This window comes from Juglans regia, chromosome 5 (assembly GCF_001411555.2).
Source record: "Juglans regia cultivar Chandler chromosome 5, Walnut 2.0, whole genome shotgun sequence".
Taxonomy (NCBI): domain Eukaryota; kingdom Viridiplantae; phylum Streptophyta; class Magnoliopsida; order Fagales; family Juglandaceae; genus Juglans; species Juglans regia.
This window is the reverse complement of record NC_049905.1, coordinates 6,320,604-6,342,514: the sequence shown is the minus strand read 5'-3', so window position 1 is coordinate 6,342,514 and position 21,911 is coordinate 6,320,604. Positions and strand designations below refer to the sequence as shown.

General features: G+C 34.3%; 3 protein-coding genes across 3 annotated transcripts; 1 reads left to right on the top strand and 2 right to left on the bottom strand.

The window, feature by feature from the left end:
• Positions 1–797: 797 nt before the first annotated feature.
• On the bottom strand, positions 798–3,734 carry LOC108979842 (ferritin-4, chloroplastic-like). The gene is made up of 8 exons (XM_035689987.1): positions 3,239–3,734; positions 2,428–2,511; positions 2,284–2,344; positions 2,068–2,155; positions 1,527–1,588; positions 1,314–1,379; positions 1,133–1,196; positions 798–1,016 (listed from the first exon to the last, which is right to left on the bottom strand). The coding sequence occupies exons 1-8, from the start codon at positions 3,691–3,693 to the stop codon at positions 967–969; spliced, it is 930 nt and encodes a 309-aa protein (XP_035545880.1). The 5' UTR covers positions 3,694–3,734; the 3' UTR covers positions 798–966.
• Positions 3,735–4,827: 1,093 nt separating this feature from the next.
• On the top strand, positions 4,828–8,415 carry LOC108979841 (glucan endo-1,3-beta-glucosidase 9). The gene is made up of 2 exons (XM_018950608.2): positions 4,828–5,262; positions 7,263–8,415. Exons 1-2 carry the CDS (start codon positions 4,916–4,918, stop codon positions 8,371–8,373), a joined length of 1,458 nt encoding a protein of 485 aa, XP_018806153.1. The 5' UTR covers positions 4,828–4,915; the 3' UTR covers positions 8,374–8,415.
• A 4,620-nt stretch (positions 8,416–13,035) lies between these two features.
• Positions 13,036–13,764, bottom strand: LOC108979843 (protein FAR-RED IMPAIRED RESPONSE 1-like). The gene has a single exon (XM_018950610.1). The coding sequence runs from the start codon at positions 13,762–13,764 to the stop codon at positions 13,036–13,038; it is 729 nt and encodes a 242-aa protein (XP_018806155.1).
• Between the last annotated feature and the right edge of the window lie 8,147 nt (positions 13,765–21,911).

The window sequence follows — 21,911 nt, the reverse complement described above, 5'->3', positions numbered from 1 at the left end:
AACATCTACATTGACTTGACCAAATGAGAAAATTAGCTAAAATTTACATAATTAATGTAAAAAAAAAAATACTTTAGATCCCAAATTGGGGACTCAAAAAATATCCCGAATGAGGTTTTTTTTTTTGCCAAATTATTAAGAAAATATTTTTTTAATGATGTTGTTAATTTTTTTATTTTTTTTAAAATGTTTATGATGATTAAAAAAATACATGAAAAAAAAAGAAAAAAAAGAAGAAAAAAAAATTATACTATTCAGGACATTTTTTGGGTTCCGAATTCGGGACCCATTGTAGTACTCATGTAAAAAACACTCTATATTAGATTGACCAAATATAAAATAAGATAGACTTCTACTATAGCAGTTGGCTAAAGATGGAGAACCACAATTGATTCACCAAACATTAAAATATTAATTTCTCACTCCAAACAAACATTAAAATATTAGTTTCTCACTCCAAGTAAAAATACTATTTGGTTTGTAATTAAGAAATTTAGATAGAATTTTATATGAATTAAATCAAATATTTTTTGTTATTAGCATTAAATGACTTTTGAAAATATGATTTTTTTAATATTAATTTAATTAGAATATAATTATTATTAATATTTTATTGGTAGAATTATAAAATGTGATACAAATAAATTAAATAAAAAATTATTAATTTGATAATATTTTATTATTATATAGAGAGTGAATGACTAATCTAATGTAGAGATTGAATTTAAATAGAATAGGTAAAGGTAAAAAAATGTGATATTGGCTAAATTTTAAATATGCATTTGGCCAAACCAATTAGATGCTCTTAAGTACTCATATAATCAGAAAACCTTAATGTTTTTCTTGCTCAACATTCTAGCCATGGCCACTGTCAAGTACTCGTAATCAGAAAACTGAAAACTAAAGAAAACTAAAAGGTCACACATTCAGCACTGGTACCCAGAAAGAATGGCGTGTATAGTTTCATCATGCTGTGACCACATCATGGAGAAGCATTTGATCGAAGTGCCAAACACCTGCAAATCCACCAAGAAACCCATTTCTCTGTCAAACAAGTATTGAATATTTGACACATCAACAGAAATAATATATTCTGAGGTTTAAGGTAGTATGAACTAGTCTATAAAATTACCAACTCCTTTGCCCACCCTTCTTAGCTGAGCTACATATTCTGAGATTTTCTTAATAGCTTCTGCCTAAATAAGAAACAAATGACATTAATCAGACACTAAGGCTATGTATATTATTGATGTGTGAATTAACACTAATCAACAACAACAGTAGCAGAAACAGAACATGAACTGAGGCTTCACCTGTTCAGTCAGGAACTCGCTTTCAACAAAATCCACCAGATTCACATCATTGTTTTCATTAGCTATCTGTACAAGATGAGTAAAGCACTCAAACATTAAAAATCCCATCAAAAGATGCTAGTTTAATGTAGTTGATATAATGTTACTCCACCAAAAGATCAAACAGAATAGGACAAAGGGGGAAGATAGAAGGAGAATGGTTGAGCTACTTACCCTGTGTAAATTTAGAAGTTTCTCGTTGTTCAGCTTTTCCAGAGACAATGCTAGCTCCATTGCTGAACAAAAAATACAAGTCATCAACGACAAGGAAAAGATAACATATCTATTAAATGTGTGACTTAGCAAGGGTAGAACGGAACTAAAATAATGGAGTCATCACAACTGATAAAAACAAATCAAGCCAAACTTTGCTAGCCCCTGGTAAATGAAGTTTTAAGTTCCAGTTCCACAACATTGCAGAGAATTTCCTTAAAATGATGATATATGAGAAAAACTTGATGGAATTGAAAGGCCAGAAGATGAAATGGCTTTCATTACTACTCCCCTGCAGTTCAGATGTTGACATCGGGAATTAAGATAATAACATCCGCACAAACCATCCCCTTTGAAATTATACTGGTTCATGCAACAAACAGTTAAATGACCAAACAAACTGATCTAGAAATGCTATAGAGGGTAAAATTCCATATAAAATTGATCAATGAGTTGCTATTATCTCTATTAACACCCAAATAAGTAACCAAAGCAAACTTACAATGCAATGCATCGCCTTTTTCCGCATGATCAAATTCTGACGAAGGCATCGTCATTGATTGTAGCCTAACCTTTCCTCCTCGCTTATTCTGATAATGACAAAAACATAATAGGGTTCGTGAGGTATAAAGTAACAAGTCTAAAGCACGAGAAGATAAATAGCAATGAAACACAATTGAATATCAAGTATCAAAAACGAAAATGACCCAACAAACACCTGATATTCCATCAGTTTCTCAGCATGCTGCCTTTCTTCTTTACTTGAATCCTTGAAAAATCTACACGTACTTAATCAATGATCAAACTGAGCACGCTAACAATTCAACAGGATTAGGAAGATTTTGGATTTACGAGGGATTACTTGGCGAAGCCCTTGAGAGCCACATTGTCTCTGTCAAAGTACGTATATATGGCATGATACACATAGGAAACGTTGTATTCCACACTGAAAAAAAGTACAAAGTTGATAATGAAAAAGAGAGAAGACCCTACGTATGGTTGAAGTGCAAATATATATACTCATGCTAAAGTAACCCTTTCCTGTAAGAAAAATTCTATACATAAGCTTCACACTTTTATACAATACTTAAAAATATGTGAATTTATTCTTTTATTTTCGTATTTCATGTTTTGAAATACGAGGATAAAAAAATAAAATCACATATTTTTTAAGTGGCGTACAAAATATGAGATTTTTGTATAACACAATTCTTCCTATAATTATCATAGAGTCGTGCTAGAATGCCGGCTAGCAATAACCGCTTGCGTGCGCACAAATTTGTATTTGTATTTTTTTTTTTTTTTAACATATTTAATATTTTTAAAAAGTTAAAAAATACATCAATATGTCAAAAGTCATTTCCTTAATCATCAAATAAAAATAAAATAAAATAAAATAAAAATACATAAACTGTCAAAATAAGAGGCAAACTCAAACGACGTAATAGTATTTTCCAATTATCAAAACCAAAGGAAAATAGAAATGAAATTAAGTATATATATTGAGAAGCTCAAATATAAATGTCTGTTGAAAGGATATGGAAGACCAGAAGAACAATCCACGACAATTAAAGCGCTAACCGAAAACAAAATCAACGAAGTATGTATGAAACACGTATAAACATATATGTGTGTGCATTTATGTATGTACAAATAGATAATGTAAAGCCAACTTGATCTGCTCATTGACGATTGCTTCACACTGGTCGGTGTACTTTTGGCGAGCGAGAGATGCCTGAGGATTATCCGGGACCAAGAGGAGCTCCTTCTTCACCTCTTCAAAAGGTTCAAAGACCATGTCCAATGTGAGAGAGTGGTTATCCTCGTTTGAAGCAGAAACCAGAGCCCCATTACCCACGCTTCTCTTTGGATATAGCCCTCGGACAAAGGACGAAGTCCTCCTCCACTTCTTGCTGTTCAACGAAGCATTGAACATGGAGGTAGAGGAAGAGAGCGAGAAGCCATGGCCGCTCGCTTTCTGTGAGATTGCAGAAGCAGAAGAAGAAAGGCTTACGAGCATTTTGAAAGAGAGAGTCAGAGACAGAGGGAGAGATACAACGGATCTGGAAGACGGACACAATGGATGTGTAGGGAGGAATGCCTGTGCGGGGTTAGAGAATAGAGGCATATGTAGCCGTTGATGATGCAAGGCATAGATGGCCGGGATTGATTTAAGGGCGAGGAGCGCGTGGAATGCTCATGGTCCCCGTGAAAATAATTTACTCAGAGTAATGATATTTATAAGCATTAGGTGTGCGGTGTATTTTTGTGACGAGAAATAGTGAAATTATATAAAATAAATTTTATATAGTTTGAAGTTGTACGTAAATTATAAAATTATTTTGATAGTAAAATAGAATTAATAAATTATATAAATTTACTTCAGTTTATAAATTTATTTTTATATCTATAGCACTTTTATTTTAAGATGCGCTTGTTTAAAATTGCAAGAAATATAATTTTTTGGATAGTATTTTTAACTATAAAGTTTTATTTAAAATAGTTCTGCTACATACAGTTATTTTTATGTATTTTTTATACACTCTACAGTTGTGATTGGTCAAAACAATTATTTTATATTAAAAAAAACGACACAGCAGATCACATTAGTAAAATATATAAAAAATACATAAAAGTAAATGCATATAAATTTTTTATATTTAAAATTTCTATTATTAAAATATTGTTTAATGTATGGTTAACTTGTATCTAAAATACTTTTAAAATTAATTATAGTAGTATTTTAAAATGTAGAATTATCTGTGAGTTATTCTAAATTGGCCCTTATAATAGCTCTTATATAAGTGTTTAAAAGTTTCAATTTAGTAATTTTTAAAAAATTAAACTTTCAGTTTTTTTAAGTGATTAAAACACTTTTTACAAATTTAACATGCATATAATTTTTTCTTTAAAAGAGTGGTTAAAATTTCAAGCTCAAACCTAAACAGTTACCAATTATATGAATTTTGATTTAATTTATAATGAGAAATTTTATTTGTAGTTTTCAAGTGGAGATTATATGTACAGATATTTTATTAAATGGAAAAAAAATTATTTTAAGAAATATATTTTTATAATTTTAAAAAATTTTAAAGATAAAATTATCTAAACTTATATTATAATTTTCAAAATAAAAATTATACGTAGGGCTGCTCATTTATAATACATCTGTTAAAAAATTGGATAGAATCAGCAATATGCATACGTTGGAATCTATAGCTCCAAATAATTTTGAACATAAACAAACAGTAACTGCAAAAGGTCTACCTTTTTGCTGTTTTTAGTCCAAAACCCTCGACGCACTCGCTCCTACCAGTCCAGAGTCCAGAGTCCAGACCAAACTCGCGCAAATGCCTCCGAATCTTTGCCCAAGCATCCTCCTCTTTTTCTTCGCCATTCTGAGCTTGGCCTCTGGGGCTGGAGCCATAGGAGTGAACTGGGGCACCACGGCCTCGCACCCTCTTCCACCGCCCAAGGTGGTGGAGCTCTTGAAGTCCAACAACATCACCAGGGTGAAGCTCTTCAATGCTGACCCACTTGTTCTCCAAGCGCTATCTGGTTCAAACATTGGTGTCACTGTGGGCATTCCGAATAGCATGCTCAGAAGCCTGAACTCTTCCAAGAAGGCTGCGGAGAGTTGGGTACACGATAATGTCACCCGCTACCTCTCTACTGGAGGCAGTGGTGCTCGGATTGAGTATGTTCTGCGTTTTTTATTTTTTTTTCTTTTTGGCTTTTGCGTGATGGGTTTAATTAGATATTTCAATGAGATTTCTGGGTCACGATTAGTTTCTCCTATTATTTTTGGATATGAAAATGCAGCTTTATATATGAGCGGAGGGTATCCGAGCTTTCTTCTGTTTTTATTTCCATTGCTTTTCTTTCTTCTTACATATGTTCTTTCGTATCTATTTGATCATCATTTCTTTTTGCGACTTGGGTTCGTTATCTTTTGAGTTAATGCATCAATATACTTAGTTGCTGCTTGTGGGTTTAGTTCCTTGGACTATATGTTTCCGGTCAATGGAAAACTTGGATAGATAATCTTTTGGTTTTCTCACTTGGTCGATTAAGAAGAGGCTATGGAAGTTAAATTTAACATTAATGTAGTTTCTGCAAACGAAATAGTTGACGAATTCAAAGCACCCTTCATCACGCCATTACCCTAGCTGATAGGTCGAGTGATACACTGTAATACAAAAAGAAAAAGCAATGGTCAAATAATAGATGCTACCGTTTTGGTACATTTAAGAAGTGAATGGTTAGCAATACTAGTTTCTAACACACCATTGAATATGCTGAGTAGTCTATGTGATAGACTAATTTTCACAGAGACTAATGTGGTAGTTGATCCTGGTCATATCTTAGACATTGCAAGCAAACTATATGGATCAAAACATTGTGCAATATGGAAGTAGGGAATCCAACTGGAAAATCTAGTGCATGGATGAAAATCTGTCGCTACTATCTTCTAGCTCATTTACTATTCTAGGGGAACCTTCTCTGTGAAAGTATAATTCATTCCGTCAATCTCTGGTAAGGGTGATAATCTGGCATATTAGAAAGTATCTGCTTCTTGCAGCTGTAATATGTTTAGAATGAAGCAGAGATTGTGTTAGGGCTTATATTGATTGAGTGAGGGACAATAGGAGGAGAGGAAATCCAATTTGTTAATGCAGAATTGCATTCATCTGCGTAATTAGGTTTGCGATGGATGCTTTAACTTATATGGTCACGCATGATTCTTCACAAGAACCACATACATGGGCATATGCAATAAAGTATAATAGGAGAAGGAGCTATGCCGAGATCATGAAGAAAATATATATCCATAGAAGCTCAGAGGAAATTTATTAAACAGTGTTTTCCCTTCACGTACTAGGAGCATGAAAATGTAGGGCTTTGTCGATTTCCTGTAGCCGAAGCATTTAGAAATAATCGATGAAAGTTTATGCTTGGTGCTAGTGGCAGATTACCATGTTGCTGGTCTTGGTTTCTGGCACTCTGCAGGGCTAGTTTGATCCAGTTGTACCATCATCTTTTTAAGAAGTATGCTTTCCTTTTTAAGAGGCTTTAAGATTGATTGGTTGGAAAACCAACTTACAACTACTGCATTAATTTCCCCACCTCACTCTTTTTGTTGATGGGTTTTAAGTTGATTATGTTGTGACTTACTTTTGAATTAAGATTCCACCATGAAATGGCATAGGTTCTCCTCTTTTTTGTCACAATCTTCTTGGTGGACTATTATTTCACAAAGCTTGTTTCCAGCTGAAAGTGTGCCCCTTAACAGATAAGAACGAGCTCCTAGCAGACTGCCTAGGCAGAACCGGATGCTATCAGCTCCTGAGAAGGCACAATTCTAAATGAGTTGGTGTTTATTAGGGTAGTAAGCTTCAAGAGCAGGTAGAAAGTTGCACCTCTCACATATTGCATGTTTTGTCAGAAATGCAAGTGAAAGGCAAACCATTAAAGGCATGTGTGATTGTCTGAAATTTGAATGGTTCTGTTTGTGTTCTGTATGGAATCTAATGAACAATCATTATCTTGAATTGGGCCATTTTGAGCCTATTATATATATGCCCTCAGTAACTAATTATTTTGTTTTATTAGGCTAGTCAAAAGTCAAATTGATTGTGCATACCCCATAAGGGGGTGGGCTCATTCTATGCATACAACTAATCAGATTATCTTCAGGTATGTTGCTGTTGGAGATGAGCCATTTCTCCAAAGTTATGGGGAACAGTTCCATCCCTTCGTCATTGGAGCAGCCACAAACATCCAGGCAGCTTTGATAAGAGCAAAGTTGGAAAGTAAGGTGAACGTTGTGGTCCCTTGCAGTTTTGATAGCTTCCAGTCAGAATCCAGCCTGCCATCAAAAGGACACTTCAGGTCTGATCTCAACAAAACCATGATCCAACTCCTTGCATTCCTTACCAAGCATGGCTCACCATTCTTTGTGACCATCTCTCCATTCGTAACTCTCCACCAAAACAAGAACATTTCTCTTGACTTTACTCTCTTCAAAGAAACTGCACGCCCTCATAATGACAGCCACAGGACATACAAAAACAGCTTTGACTTAAGCTATGATACCCTGGTTAATGCATTATCAACAGCGGGATTTCCCAAAATAGATATTGTTGTGGCACAGATTGGTTGGCCTACGGATGGAGGAACTAATGCAACCTCATCCATTGCAGAGACCTTCATGAAAGGCCTGATGAACCATCTTCATGGCAAATCGGGTACCCCACTTAGACCTCGGAATCCACCAATTCAAACATACATATTTAGTCTTTTAGACGAGGATCAAAGAAGCATAACCGCTGGAAATTTTGAGAGACATTGGGGTGTTTTTACTTTTGATGGCCAAGCCAAGTATCGTGTTGAGTTTGGCCAGGGTTTAAAAAACCTGGTGAATGCACAAAATGTGGAGTATCTTCCATCCAAGTGGTGTGTTGTGAACAACAATAAAGACATGTTTAATGCAACTGCAAGTGCTTTAGAGGCATGTTCTGTTGCTGATTGCACTGCACTCTCTCCTGGTGGGTCTTGTTTCAATATTACCTGGCCTGGGAATATATCATATGCATTTAATAGCTACTATCAGCAGCATGATCAAAGGGCAGACAGTTGTGACTTTGGTGGTTTGGGTTTAATCACAACCGTTGATCCATCAGTGGCTACTTGCAGATTTTCAGTTGAACTTCTAACGTCGCAATCAGAATCACTTCATGTGACCCTTTTTACCCAGTGGACTACCTCGCTAATAACTTTTTTATTATGTCTGTTTAGTTTTACATAATCGATTAGATATGTGTGGGGGAATTTTTGCGGCTCTTTATCTCCTCTGGCTTATTGTTGTTATTTGTTGTTGTAAGAGGTTTAGTTTGTTCTGAAACTTCCTCTACTTCATGGTTTGTTCATGAATCCTCTTATTGTTTATCTCGCTTTTGAGATTGGCTGATCGTCCTCGGATGACACGAAATTGCCTATTTTGTCATTCTTTAATTACACTTGCTAATATGATTCATTTTAAGTGATCAATCACTCACTTTTGCTAATGTTTGTTACCTTAATGCGGCCATCACATTCCTCCCTAACAATAATCTTGAGAATTCATGTGGGTGAGAAAAAAAGGGACCGGATTATGTAATTTAAATTATTCGTCATCTTCTTAATCATTATTTCTTTATTAACTCCTATCGTACTATTAGATTATTAAAAAAATAATTATTTACTTATGGATCATTCGTTGACATGTTTGTTTTCATATACCATCTCATCTCATCTAATCTAACATTATAATTTTTCAAACTCCTAAACAAAATATAAAAAATAATTCAATTTTTTCAAATCTCAAAATAAAAAATAATATTTTAATAATATTATATTCAGCTTTCATCTTATCTGTATAACTAAACGAGACCTAATTTAATATGATAGAATCTCGAATGGATAATAATAGACTTATTATCTCTTACGACTCATTTACTATTCTATAGTGTATTTGAAATTTTTATTTTATTTATTTTTATTTTAAGTATTTTTTTAATATCCTTAATTATTATGAACAAATGTAAAAAAGGAAAATTCTAAACGCAAGCACGATTGAGGCCTCCCTGCGGACGACATCCTACGTGGAAACAAAATGCACAATTTTGGAGTAAATAAAACGGTGCGTTTTGTTTCCACTCATATGGTTGCCTTTTGGAACCAAAACGCGGCGTTTTTCATTTCTTCTTCTTCTTCTATCCATCTCCCTCCCAAGAACTCTCTGCTCTCCCCAGGGCGATTTCGAATTCTTCTTCATTTCTTCCCGTACTCACTCGATCTTCTTCATCGTTGCTCCTCTTCGTTTCTCAATTTTTCTTCCCCTTTCTTATTCTTCGTTTCTCCTTTTAAGAATCTCTCCCCTGCTCGATCTCTCTCCCAAACCTAACCCTAACGCACCTGTGCGACGCCGAGGAAGATTCGCGCTCCAGCTATCCACCAAGCAGCGCCATCCTAGGTTACTTTCCTAACCCTATATACGTGTATATAACCAAATATACGTGTAGTAATTTCTAAGAATCTCTCAAATTTTTTTTTGTTCATTGATTAGAGTAAAATAGAAGATTTTTTTTTTTTTATCATTTGGCACTATGTCGAAAATAATATCCAATATCTTAACTTAGATGAATATGGTACATTTTATTTGAAATTGGAAAGTTGGTGGATGGAATTGGAAAATTTCATTGAGTCTATTTTTATCCACAATATCTACATCATTGGCAACTGATGACGGCATTCTTTTGAATGATTCAGAAGCTATTTTCTAACTTTCTTTTGTAGTTATGTTCTAACTTTCCAAAAAGAAGCTATTTAGAAGTCAATGACCCTTGAATGATTCGTGTTTGAATGATTCGTGTTTTCTTTTGTAGTTATTGGTTAAAGCTGGTTATATTTAGAAGTCAATGACCCTTGAATGATTTAGATTTTTCATTTAGCAATGGCTAGCACTTTAGCTGACATTTCTGTGATATAACTAGCTTATTTTGGTGGCGAGGGGATTTTACTATATATAGATGGGACATGTTCTATGAATTTTTAATGTTAATTATTTTAGAGAGGGGATCAAGGCCAATAATTTGGATGTTAGCTATAGGGAGCTACTCACTAGTACTACATGTATTTGTGACATCTTAATTGGGAAGAAAACATGAAAATGCACAAGTTGTTAGTTGTCCAACTTGTGAAGAAAAAGTTTGCTTTCAAGCTTAGCATTCCAATTTCTAGCCTCTAATCAACCCTTGTTCTTTCTCTTTCCTATGTAAATTCAATTTAGTTATATCTATCATTTTGTGACATGCTAGAGTACTAAAAAATCGAGACATACATAATAAACTTCTTGTCAAAATCAGTTTTCATCTAGCCATTGGTATATAACTGTCTGAAGTGTAAATACTAGGTAAACTTAGTTTTGGTTTTACCTGTGTTCCCTTAGATTTTTCCTATTTTTCTTCATCTGAATAGCCTTCATTCATGGTTCTACTTTACTTTTAATGTAGGAAATGTGGTGGACAAGCATTAGACCACAATTCTCATGCTTTGACACCATGAAACCTCACCAAGAAACTTAGCCTCTCTTGAAATGAACTTATTATTGAGACTTCCAAGTGACTCATGGGCCTTATCTTGATTCTAAACCAAGATTACATAGCTATTGTGTGAAGTGTAAAATGTTGACTTTACAATTGTGTGATTGGGTTGAATGGTGAAGCCATTGGGTTATTATTGTAAATATATGGAGAAGGAGCATTATAATTGAAGTTGGATTGAATTGAGTACGCGGTTGATGTGGATTAATAAAATCATTATACTAACTATCTTCATTAGTTTTCTGATGTTCTTAAATCAGTCTAAGTGCTGCAAATAATGCAGAGTTTTCTCTTGTTCTTAAACTGCGCACTGAACTAATGAAGATAGTTAGTAAGTCTTTCATGCTATTCATGGTATGCTTAACAACTGTATTGGCTAGTTTTTATTGGCATCTTTAGTTTATATTGGCTAATTAAATTAGGAGAACAGGCTGGGATGTGTAAGCCATTAGCTAGTGAAAAAAAAAATCATAACACAAACTCTTAACACATTTTGCAAAGGAAGGGTTTGCATGCTACAATATACAAAAACTCACTGACTATATTGTTGGAGGTGCTGTTCTATTTCGTTGATAGATTTAGAATGTCGTCATCAGTTGCTTCAACATCGTTGCTTAATCATACATCGAGTAACGTCCCAATGTGCAACTGTGGGAATCAAGATGTACTTAGAATATCAAATACTCGAAGAAATCCGGAGTGAACATTCTTTGGGTGTCCACTCTATAACAAAGATGTAGACGCAATTAAAAGTACTTGCAAGTTTATGTTTTCATATTATTGTTTTATTCAAAAATTTTGACGTCAAACATACTTAATTATTTATTTATAATCAGAGATTACCACAGTGCAAGTTTTTCAAGTGGTCAGATAGTAGTGAATACAAAGAGCAAATCCTTGTAAAGAGAGAAGCAGAAGTATTAAGGAAAGAGGAAAACTTAAAAAGAGAGAAGCAGAATTAAGGAAAGATGAAGAACTCTTTTAAAAAGAGAGAAGTAGAAGTATTAAGGAAAGATGATGAACTTAAAAAGAGAGATGCAGAGTTCGGGAAGAGGGAGTTGGCACTCCATAATAATCACGCCCAGTTTCGCAATCAAGAAGCCGACATGCTGCATGCACGCAAACTATTTCTTGTACTTTAGCTAATAGCCATAGTTATTTACTTGTATTTGATACTCTCACTGCGTTGACGAGTTTGTATTTGTATTTTATAGAAACTTAGCATTTGTAAGTCGAGACTTTAAAATTATGTATTTGAGACTTTATTCTGATTTGTATAAAATCTTCAATCCTAAGACTTTATTTTGTCTGAACATGTCACTGCTTATTAAAAAAGTATATATATGCGTGAAAATAACTTACCAACCTGATCATTTTGTCAGAATATTTGACAGGACTAAACTACAGGTTTATTGATTTACTTTTTTCCACGTGGACATAAGAGGCAATATCAAACACAGTATCATCTCAACTCATAAACTAATGACATTCACATTCAATCAAAACCACATAAATTGAGTACTCGGATACAAACTCAAATTTACATATATAGCGAACTTGGATACAAAATGTACAAAGCGTGGGCTCAAATATTAAGTCACATATACAAAACGTACATTTTCACCACTAATACATAACACACTCCAACATATCAACACCAACACACAAATTCCTACAAATCACCCATAACACACACATGCCAACAAACCACAAATAACCCAAATTCTATCAACACACAACATAAGTAAACATAATGGATTTCTAAAATCTTGTTACAAGAAATTGCTTGGTTGCGTTCCATATGCCGTCTTCGTCTGCATTCCATCCATTCCTAGTTGCATCTGTGAACATAATAGCAGAAAAAGTAAGACCCACATAATAAAAACCACAAACTATACAATAAAATGAATTCGAGGGTAATTGTACACTTTCTTGTGTCCCCATCACTGGATGTTGTCCACTTTCTTCATTGACTATTATGGGAGTTTGTACATTTTCTTACATCCTCATTCCTGATAAGGCGAGTTGGTTTTCACTGCTTTCCAATAGTTTGGTGTCCAATCTACGCCTCTGACAACATAAAAAATAATTAGAGAGAAGCAAGTAAATAGAAGTAATAGTATATTATCAAATCTATGCCTATGAACATTAGGTAATAATGACAATAAATATGCTCTCACCAGTCTGCTTTTTCCCTTATATTTTTTCTTATTCGCAGTCTTAGTTTTAATTTTCTTCACTTGTCCCTCCATCGTCGACATCCTCCTCTTACACGGAGGTCTTCCCTTGCCTCTGACAACATGGGGACTTAGCACCTTTTTGAAACTTCATTTTGTGACTGCATTCACGGTACTTCCTCCAACATTGGAATCTGTGTTGGAGGGCTTCGATGTGCGCCATACCTCATTCATCGTATACAAGTTTGAAATCATTTCTTCAGTATGCTCATCGCACGAAACTGCATTTGTTATTACCTCATTGAAAGTTCTCAAAATACATTTATACCTAACAGTTTCGGGTCTATGATCAACAACGTCATAACTGGTCGAAATAATAGTATAAGCCCGTTTTATGTCTTTTCTCCACCGGTCTAATATGTACTTTTCTGGCAATTCACGGACTTTCTTAGCTGAAAAGATTACAAAAATATATCTATATATTATCCCTCGCATCTCAAACAATCCACAAACACACTTTGCCTCACACTCGGCCTCATTAAAGTAAAGAGTATATGTAATCTCCTTGATGAAATCTTCAACCTTTACTTGATCATCGACCGAGTAAGTTGCGATTACTCCATCCATTTTCTTGAAACGACAATGACAATATATCATTCCCATTATCTCTTGTTGAATCTCCTTAAATTTTGTATTTGTGTATACATCTTGAAACTTCTCAAGAGCCAAGTGTGATATGCAATGAATGATGAAGTTAAATGAATTGAAATTAGCTTGGTTTTCGTTCTCAACTTTTTTCTTGAGAGCATTGTCGAACTGATCAACAAATTCTTTAAGGTTTGTTCTGGCATGCACGTAGCCATCGAAGAAAGCATTCATGCTCTCACTGGGTTGAGTTGTACTCATTCCAGCCCAAAACGAGTTCTTTAAATATACCGGTACCCAAAACTCTATTTCCGCATATAAGCTTTGCAACCATGCATTTTTATGCAAGTTGAAAGTATCATTGAGGCTTTTCCAAGAATTCTCAAACTCCTCAATTGTAAGAGAATCATATACACAAGATAACAACTTACTTTTCTGGCCACATTTGTATTGACCATGGGAACCAAGTTTCTCAATGACCTTTCGTAATATGTGCCACAAGTAATATGTATGGCGATGACATTTTTCATTGCGCGATCTTGATTTGTAATAATAGTATTCGGCGTTTTTCCATCCATGCAATCAAGCCAAGCTTTAAATCACCAAACAACGATTATGTATCCTCACTTGAAATAAGGCCTGCACCCAAGATAATTGATTGTTCATGATAGTTTACACCTACAAAAGGTGCAAATGACATTCCATACCTATTTGTCAGGTATGTGATATTGAATGTTACCACATCTCCAAAGTAGTTGTAGGCCCCTCTACTACGGGCGTCTACCCAAAAAATACTTTTCAGTCTATCATCATCGTCCAATTCCATGAGATTGAAAAAAACATCATTCTTGTATTACATCATTCTAAAATACTCAAATAACGTTTGAGCACCACCTTTACCAAGGCGCAGGTGTCATGCCTTGTCAATATAGTTGCGACAATATTTTTCTCCAAATGGTACGTTCTCAAATCCACCCGCCTCAGTGACAAGAGCATGGAAACTCTTATTAATCCGTATGCCAGCTACATCATTTGTATCCAACACTTTCCTAACAGACTCATTAACTTCTCTGTTGCATCTGAAAAACCTGTATTTTTTTAGATTGAGCACATGATTGTGTGTGTTAAATACGGATGTGACACACAGCTTCCCATCCTTTAACATGACATTCATCCTTGCCTTGCAGTCTGTCTTGCTTGTTGGCCGAGGCTTGGAGACGTTTGATGCCCTATTTCATGCCTTGCCAGCCCGAGCACATCCCACAGTGACATATTTCACAGTTTCATATTTCTCTCTTTTACTCATTTGTGTCATTACCGAAAAATCACATTACTTTCCGTATTGGTTATAGTAATTCATTAACTCATTCTCCGACTCAAAGCGCATCTCTGGCTTTGGCTTCTCAGTGATATCACCCCTATCAGTGACAGCCTCCTTAGTATCAATCGTATTATCCAAAGAGGTATTAGATTGCGTTTCAACTTCTATCGAGTCTAATGTGGCCTCACTAATTTCTTCAACAGAGTTACTTTGCTGCACTTTATTTTCCTATAAAATAGGAGAAAAAAAGTATTATATGTAAAAATATGTTATGGATAATATAAAAGATAGTGCATGTGGAGAATCTAAGACATCACCTCACTGCCACATGGATATGGGTTGGTAGAAGTTTGAGGAATAAATGTTGGTAAAGCCGAACAAGAGCTAGTAGCGACACTAGTGCTGCTTTGTACACTAGAACTGACAGCTATACTAGAGCTGACACTACTTGCGGAACTAGACATGAGAGCGGAAGTAGAGATCTATGGGTGTTGCTATAGTTTTCAAAAAAAAATGTAAACATAAATAGTTAGACCAATATTCAAATATAACATTAACTATAATAAATACTTTAAAAAATGATCACATGGTTGCTCCATGGATATGGGTAGACAGTTGGAGGAGGTCCCATCATTGGTATGGTGGAATTATACAAGGCAGCAGTACTTGACGCGGGAGCGGAACTACTCAAGGTAGTAGTACTTGACGTGGTAGCTGAGGTAGTGTTCCATGGGTGTTGCTGCAGTTTTCCATAAAAAATTTAAAGTTAAATAATTAGACGAAATATTCAAGTTTAGAAAATTAAAGCACACTAATTGCAATAAATATTCTAAGAAATTATCACCTGGTTGCTCCATGGATATGGGTAGGCAGTTGGAGGAGGTCCCATCATTGGTATGGCAGCACTTGTCGTGGCAATGACAATAGAGCTCCATGGGTCTTGCCGCAGTTTTCCAAAAAATAATTAAAAATAAATAATTAGATCAAATATTCAAGTTCATAACATAAATCTCATGAACTACTTTACCATCCAACGATCACTTGGTTGCTCCATGGATATGTGCTGATACTTGGAGGAGGCACAAAAGATGGTAATCACGCATGAGGCACTGGACCGTAGTAACTTGGCATGTAATTTGGATGCAGTGGTCTTGATATGTCCTAACATATAGCAACATAATGCTAATCAACCCAAGTGGACAATGACTGCACATAAAATAAACACACGCCAACTGTTGAAAGAGGTTTACAATACCTGCGTTGATGGATTGGTGATAAGAGCTGTTATGCTGGATGTATCTTCTTTCTTTTTCTCCATTTACCTCAATAATGAAATCAAGTGGGTCTTACTTTTTACGTAAATATTACAGTAACACTGAATGCAACTTTTTACAATAAATCTTTATACAAATTTGCAGTAACATATATACATAATCAAGTTGGGAACTTAACATTTTTTCACTCGGCATTTTTTGAGGAAAAAATATTACAATCAAGTTGGGCATTTTTTAAAAACCAGCCAAGCTTACATGCATAGATACTATGGATTTTTTGTATGACAAATGATACCATGGATTTCCACATATTAATGTTTGGTGATTGTTTGTATCATTTGCTCAGACATAAGATTTCTCCATATTGGTTTTATTTCTCGTATACAATTGAATTTATTATTGTTAAGAATACCATTTAATTCAAGCACCATACCTACATCCAGAGCCCAAAACATGGACAACTTTATGTAAAAGAAAGGCATCAATTTTATACCATAATTGACACTGAACAAAAAAAATATTTATGATATTTAAATCAAACCCCACACAAAGCACACTAACTTTATAAAAAAAAATTTTCAGCTTTTGAAAAGCAATGCCAAAATACAAGACAAAGTTTCCACTTGCCAGTTCATAAATTTTGATTCTTTTCTTATATCACGTCCAATTAGATGCTGGAAAGTCCCATATATATACAAACAAAATATACCACAAGAATACACTTGGGTGTTACATCACTCATCAAACACCCAGTGCCCACACCTCATGACTTCAAAAAAAGAAAACTCACAAAAGAGTCGAAATGTGAACAGTAACCGACAGTTTTACAGCTAAGCAAGACGAAAAAAGAATAAAAAAAAGGGGTTCTTCCCTAAAACACTTACTTTGACGGTGAAATCTCGGCTTCTCTACTTCTAATTTCAATTTCTCCCGCTTGTTCTCTTCGTAATCGGCTTTTCTACTTCTAATTTTAGTTCTCCCGCTTGTTCTCTCCTTTTCAGCTTTTGTGCTTCTTTTTATTTTTCTTTTTTTTTAATACATGGTTGCTGACTTGGCAAAATGCCACGTCAGTAGCATCCGCGCGCAGGCACGGCCTTGTGCCTGCCTGTAGTAGTACTCTTTAAAAAAATATATATAACTTCACTATAATCACTTTCTTAAGTATTAAATAAAAAATATTAAAAAAATAATAAAAACAAATAATAAATAAGTGGTAGGAGGTACTACGTGTCATTATCATCTCAAATAAAACTTACTTATACCTCCCGCCAATTCAGGGTGGTGTTGTCACTTTCTCTCTCCATCCAGCCATTGTCCTTTCGTTGGCCTAGGTGAAGGACCAAACAACAACCCTTTGTGTTTGTTCTACACCAACAATCGAAAGCTAGCTTCCTTTCGGCCTGTGCTATGACGCCTTCTAAGGAACTTTGATCCAAAGCTCTAGACTCTCTCTCCAAGACTTTTTTTCGATTTGAATATATGCAAGGGTAAAAGTTTTTGAAATTTCTCTTTGATCTTACTTGATTTTGTGATATTTTTGCTGTCGTTGGTTGTATTTTGCTAAGTTTAGTGGTTGTATTTTAGTGATTTTCTTTTAGGTTTTGATTTTATAATCAGAACACAAAATTTGTCCTGAACATGTCTATATTTTTGTGATCATGTCCATGTTTTAGGTTTTATTTTTTTATCACGTCCATGTTTTTCTACAGAGATTTGTCCTAAACATGTCATGTCCATATTTGTAAAACCCAATTTTCTACCAAAAATAACAAGAATGTAATTACTAGCCAAATTGGTTTTTATATTAACAGTCGTGGGGTATAAGTGATTTGAATTTGTACGTTTGAAGAGCATATTAGTTTATAGTGTATTTCCAAACAAATCTTTCTTGGATTTGTTAAAGTTCAAAATAAGAGGAAGTTTTCAGATTGCAAGAGAAGTGATATTATTATGATTAACTTGTAAAGTAAAAAATCCATAAGTTTAGATGGTTTGTTTCATACCTCAGATTTTGTAAACTTCTTGTTGGGTGACTTGGGGCAGGTTGCTACTAGATGTAATTTGTCACAAAAATATGCCATTAGGCCCCTTACTACTACTTTGATTCACTTGATTTGCACTTTGGAGAAAATATGTTGGATGCATTTGCTTATAATCTAAAAGAACTACAACTTCAAGTCATGCATGATGAAGTGTCAATGGAATATCAACTGTGATTTTCTCTCACTTGTATATGAGATGGGAGAAGTTTATAAAGAACTCCAAGTGTAGTATTTTTCAAAGAAAACACTAGAAGAGAATAATTGTAAAATTTGTGAAGATAAAAAGGTTTCATGATACCAGAGTGAATACGATGGGATTAAGGTCATATAATGTTGTATTATGTTTCATTAGACAGTTACTATAGATGAGATGATATGCCCATAAGGGCAAAAATAGACCTAGAACGGTTCCAATCAAATGGTTTGGGGTTGGGACTAGGCAGATTCATGATTGTCACAGTTAAAATATTAAACCAACAGTAGATTAGAACAAAAAATATGCTTATACTTTTAAAACAAGAAAGCTTTACCTAGAATGCTCCTTTTGACTAACTTGATAAAGTACATTAGTGTGTATTTCTTCAAACACTGTCTATTTCTTCATAAGACCTATGAACTTACTAGTTTTGCAACTTCATTTGGTTGAAATCTAAGCCTTTGAATGGTCTTCACATCATTTATTTGTGCACCATCCATAAATTTCATGGTTAACAATTTTGAGGTATTTAAATTCCAATATACTTTTGGCGTATATACATAGTCTGCAATATGAGGAGACAACTTCCTAAAGTTATCCGTATTTCTCACTATTCTTCCCCTCAACCAAAAAATCCAGTTCCTGATGGCCATGGCATCAAAGACCAAATAACAGTACAGATAGAAAAGAATATATAGAACACAAACTTACCAATTAATATGTAAATATATATATATAATATATATATATATATATAGGTTTTGTTAAAGTGTTCTTGCTTTAAATCTGTGATGGTTTACTGATTTTAGTTTTTGATTTGCTGGTTTGCTTATTTGCTGGCATGTATAGTGGGTTGGATTTATGTTCTCTATTGTTTTATATTTGCACTGAGTTTGGAAATGGCATGAATAAGTTTGGTTTGGTTTTTTATATTGAAATAGGAATATATTTGCACTGAGTTAAGTTTGCACAAGTTCGGTTTGGAAATGACATATATTTGCACTGAGTTAAGTTTGTTTTTTTGTTTTTATACTGAACATGGCTTGGATTTTTTTTATACTCATTGGCTATAACTCAGACATTCTTCTGATCCTCATTGGTCATAATCTAGCTAGATAGTTTTTATTACTTGTGTATATGCTTATGGCTGGACAGTTTTAATGATGTATATATGCTCATGGCTGGACAATTTTTATTACTTGGTTTGGTTTTTTTTTATATTGAACTAGGCATATATTTGCACTGAGTTAGATGTGCTAAATTTGAATACTTGGAGTTATAGATCATGTCCTTTCATTTTCAGCATTAACATTCACAAAATGTTTGTGTGCTGCATATTTGAAATAGCTTCTCCAATTGCTATCTTTCACTGAGGTTGCATACTTGCTATGTTGTTTTTTTTCAAAAGATAAATATTCATGGCTGACTCTTTAAAAATGTAATATTTTTCAAGGATGAATACACCATTCGATGATGACTCCTTCTTCACCACTCTCTTAAAAAGTGGAAGAGAAGGTTGTAATAGCACCGTAATGCAACATTTTAATGTTGTAGTCCAAGCAACCTCTATTGACAGTGAAAAGAGGCCTCCTACAAAAAAAATTTAAAGAGGTGCATCTTTCATTGTAGAGGAGGATAACCTCCTCCTCTCAGCTTTGCTCAATATTAACATTGATGCTATAAGGGGTACTAATAAAAAATCCACTCAAATGTCGGACAAAATTTAGATTTTTATCATGAATATAAAAAATCAAACACAGTGAACCGTTCTGTAGGCTATTTGATGAATCGGTGGTCCTCGATTCAGAAATGTACAAATAAGTTTTGTGCATTTTTAGTACAGGTAGAATCATTGCACCCAAGTGGTGCAACGAAGCAACACAAGATTTGTAGTCTTTTCCTTTAATTATGCAATTATGTAGGACTAATTTATGAACTAACAATATTCATTCACCTTTCTAGATAGAGAAGACAAGATTTATGTACAAAGAAATCGAAAAGGCAAGTTTCACAATGGAGCATTGTTGGTGTCTTTTGAGATGCCAACCAAAATGACAGCAATACATTTCCACCCTTGGTACAAGGAGAATGCCACATGATAAACATCCAGCCATTGAGCAGGAAAGTGAAGTTGTGAGCGCTACTGTGAAGGAGAACGTGGAGGTTCTTCATGAGAGACCTTTAGGCAAAAAAACTAAGAAAGAAAGGGAGAGGAATCGAAAGTCTTGAGAAGGTCATGATGTCGAGATCAACATGGCCTTAGCTTGAATGACCGACGATAGACACCGGTGCGTGGTAGAGCAGAGAGCAGCTGTGTTGAAGGCAGATCGCAATAGATATTTTGAATTTGAACTAAAGAAGAAAAAATCTAGGCGAAGATGATGAGATTAGATCTTGCTCGCATGAATGCCATGCAGAAAGAATACTTCCTTAATATTCATAGGAAAATTTTTTAGGCATCGAAGTCCCATTTTGGAGGTATATCTATATCTCCATTGACACCTTATGAACATGTGGCTGGGCAGCCACTAAAATCAAAACAAAAATAACCTCTACATCCATATTTTGAATTTGAACTAAAGAAGAAAAAATCTAGGCGAAGATGATGAGATTAGATCTTGCTCGCATGAATGCCATGCAGAAAGAATACTTCCTTAATATTCATAGGAAAATTTTTTAGGCATCGAAGTCCCATTTTGGAGGTATATCTATATCTCCATTGACACCTTATGAAGATGTGTAATTGGATGTAGAGGTTATTTTTGTTTTGATTTTAGTGGCTGCCCAGCCACATGTGAGCTGGAGAAACATGTGGCTGGGTAGCAACTAGGTGTCAAATGTTTTGTGGAAATGTTTTTATGTCTAGTAGATGTTTTGTATAGACTGAAATGTACAGTCTGAAGTTGGTGAAAACTATGGGCAAAAATGTTGCTACTGGTATATTGAGTATTGCTACTGTTGGGATATAAATGACATGATCTTTGATTTTTGGTGAAAATTTGTATATTGGGTACTGCTACTTCTAGCAATTTGACTAGATATTGCTATTGAATTGGTGGAAATCTGTATAGATGGTTTGTTTTGTTGGGAGAAATGTTTGGTAGCAACTGGTTTATGAACTGTTTTGTTGGTGCAAATGTTGGTGGAAATATTGCTGAATGTGTATTTGTAAAAATTAGATCAAAGGTTACTGAATGTTGGTGCAAATATATTGTGTATTTGCTGAATGTTGGTGGAAATATTGCTCAATGGTTTATGACAAGCATTTTGTGGAGATAAAATGTGTATTTGTAAATCATTAAAAAAAATTTATAAAAATTATTATTAAAATATATAATATTATATTATTATTTTGACTTTGAGATGACTAGTCCAATGTGGATCTATATCTTTATTGATTTGGACTTTAGCCAAAAGCTATAGTTTTAATCAAACTTTTGGATTTGACCATTGCCAATGCTCTTAAATGTTAGTTACATGTTTCTTGTATCCTATTACGTGACCGACACGTATTTCACATCTAACATATCTAATTTCAACAAAATTAG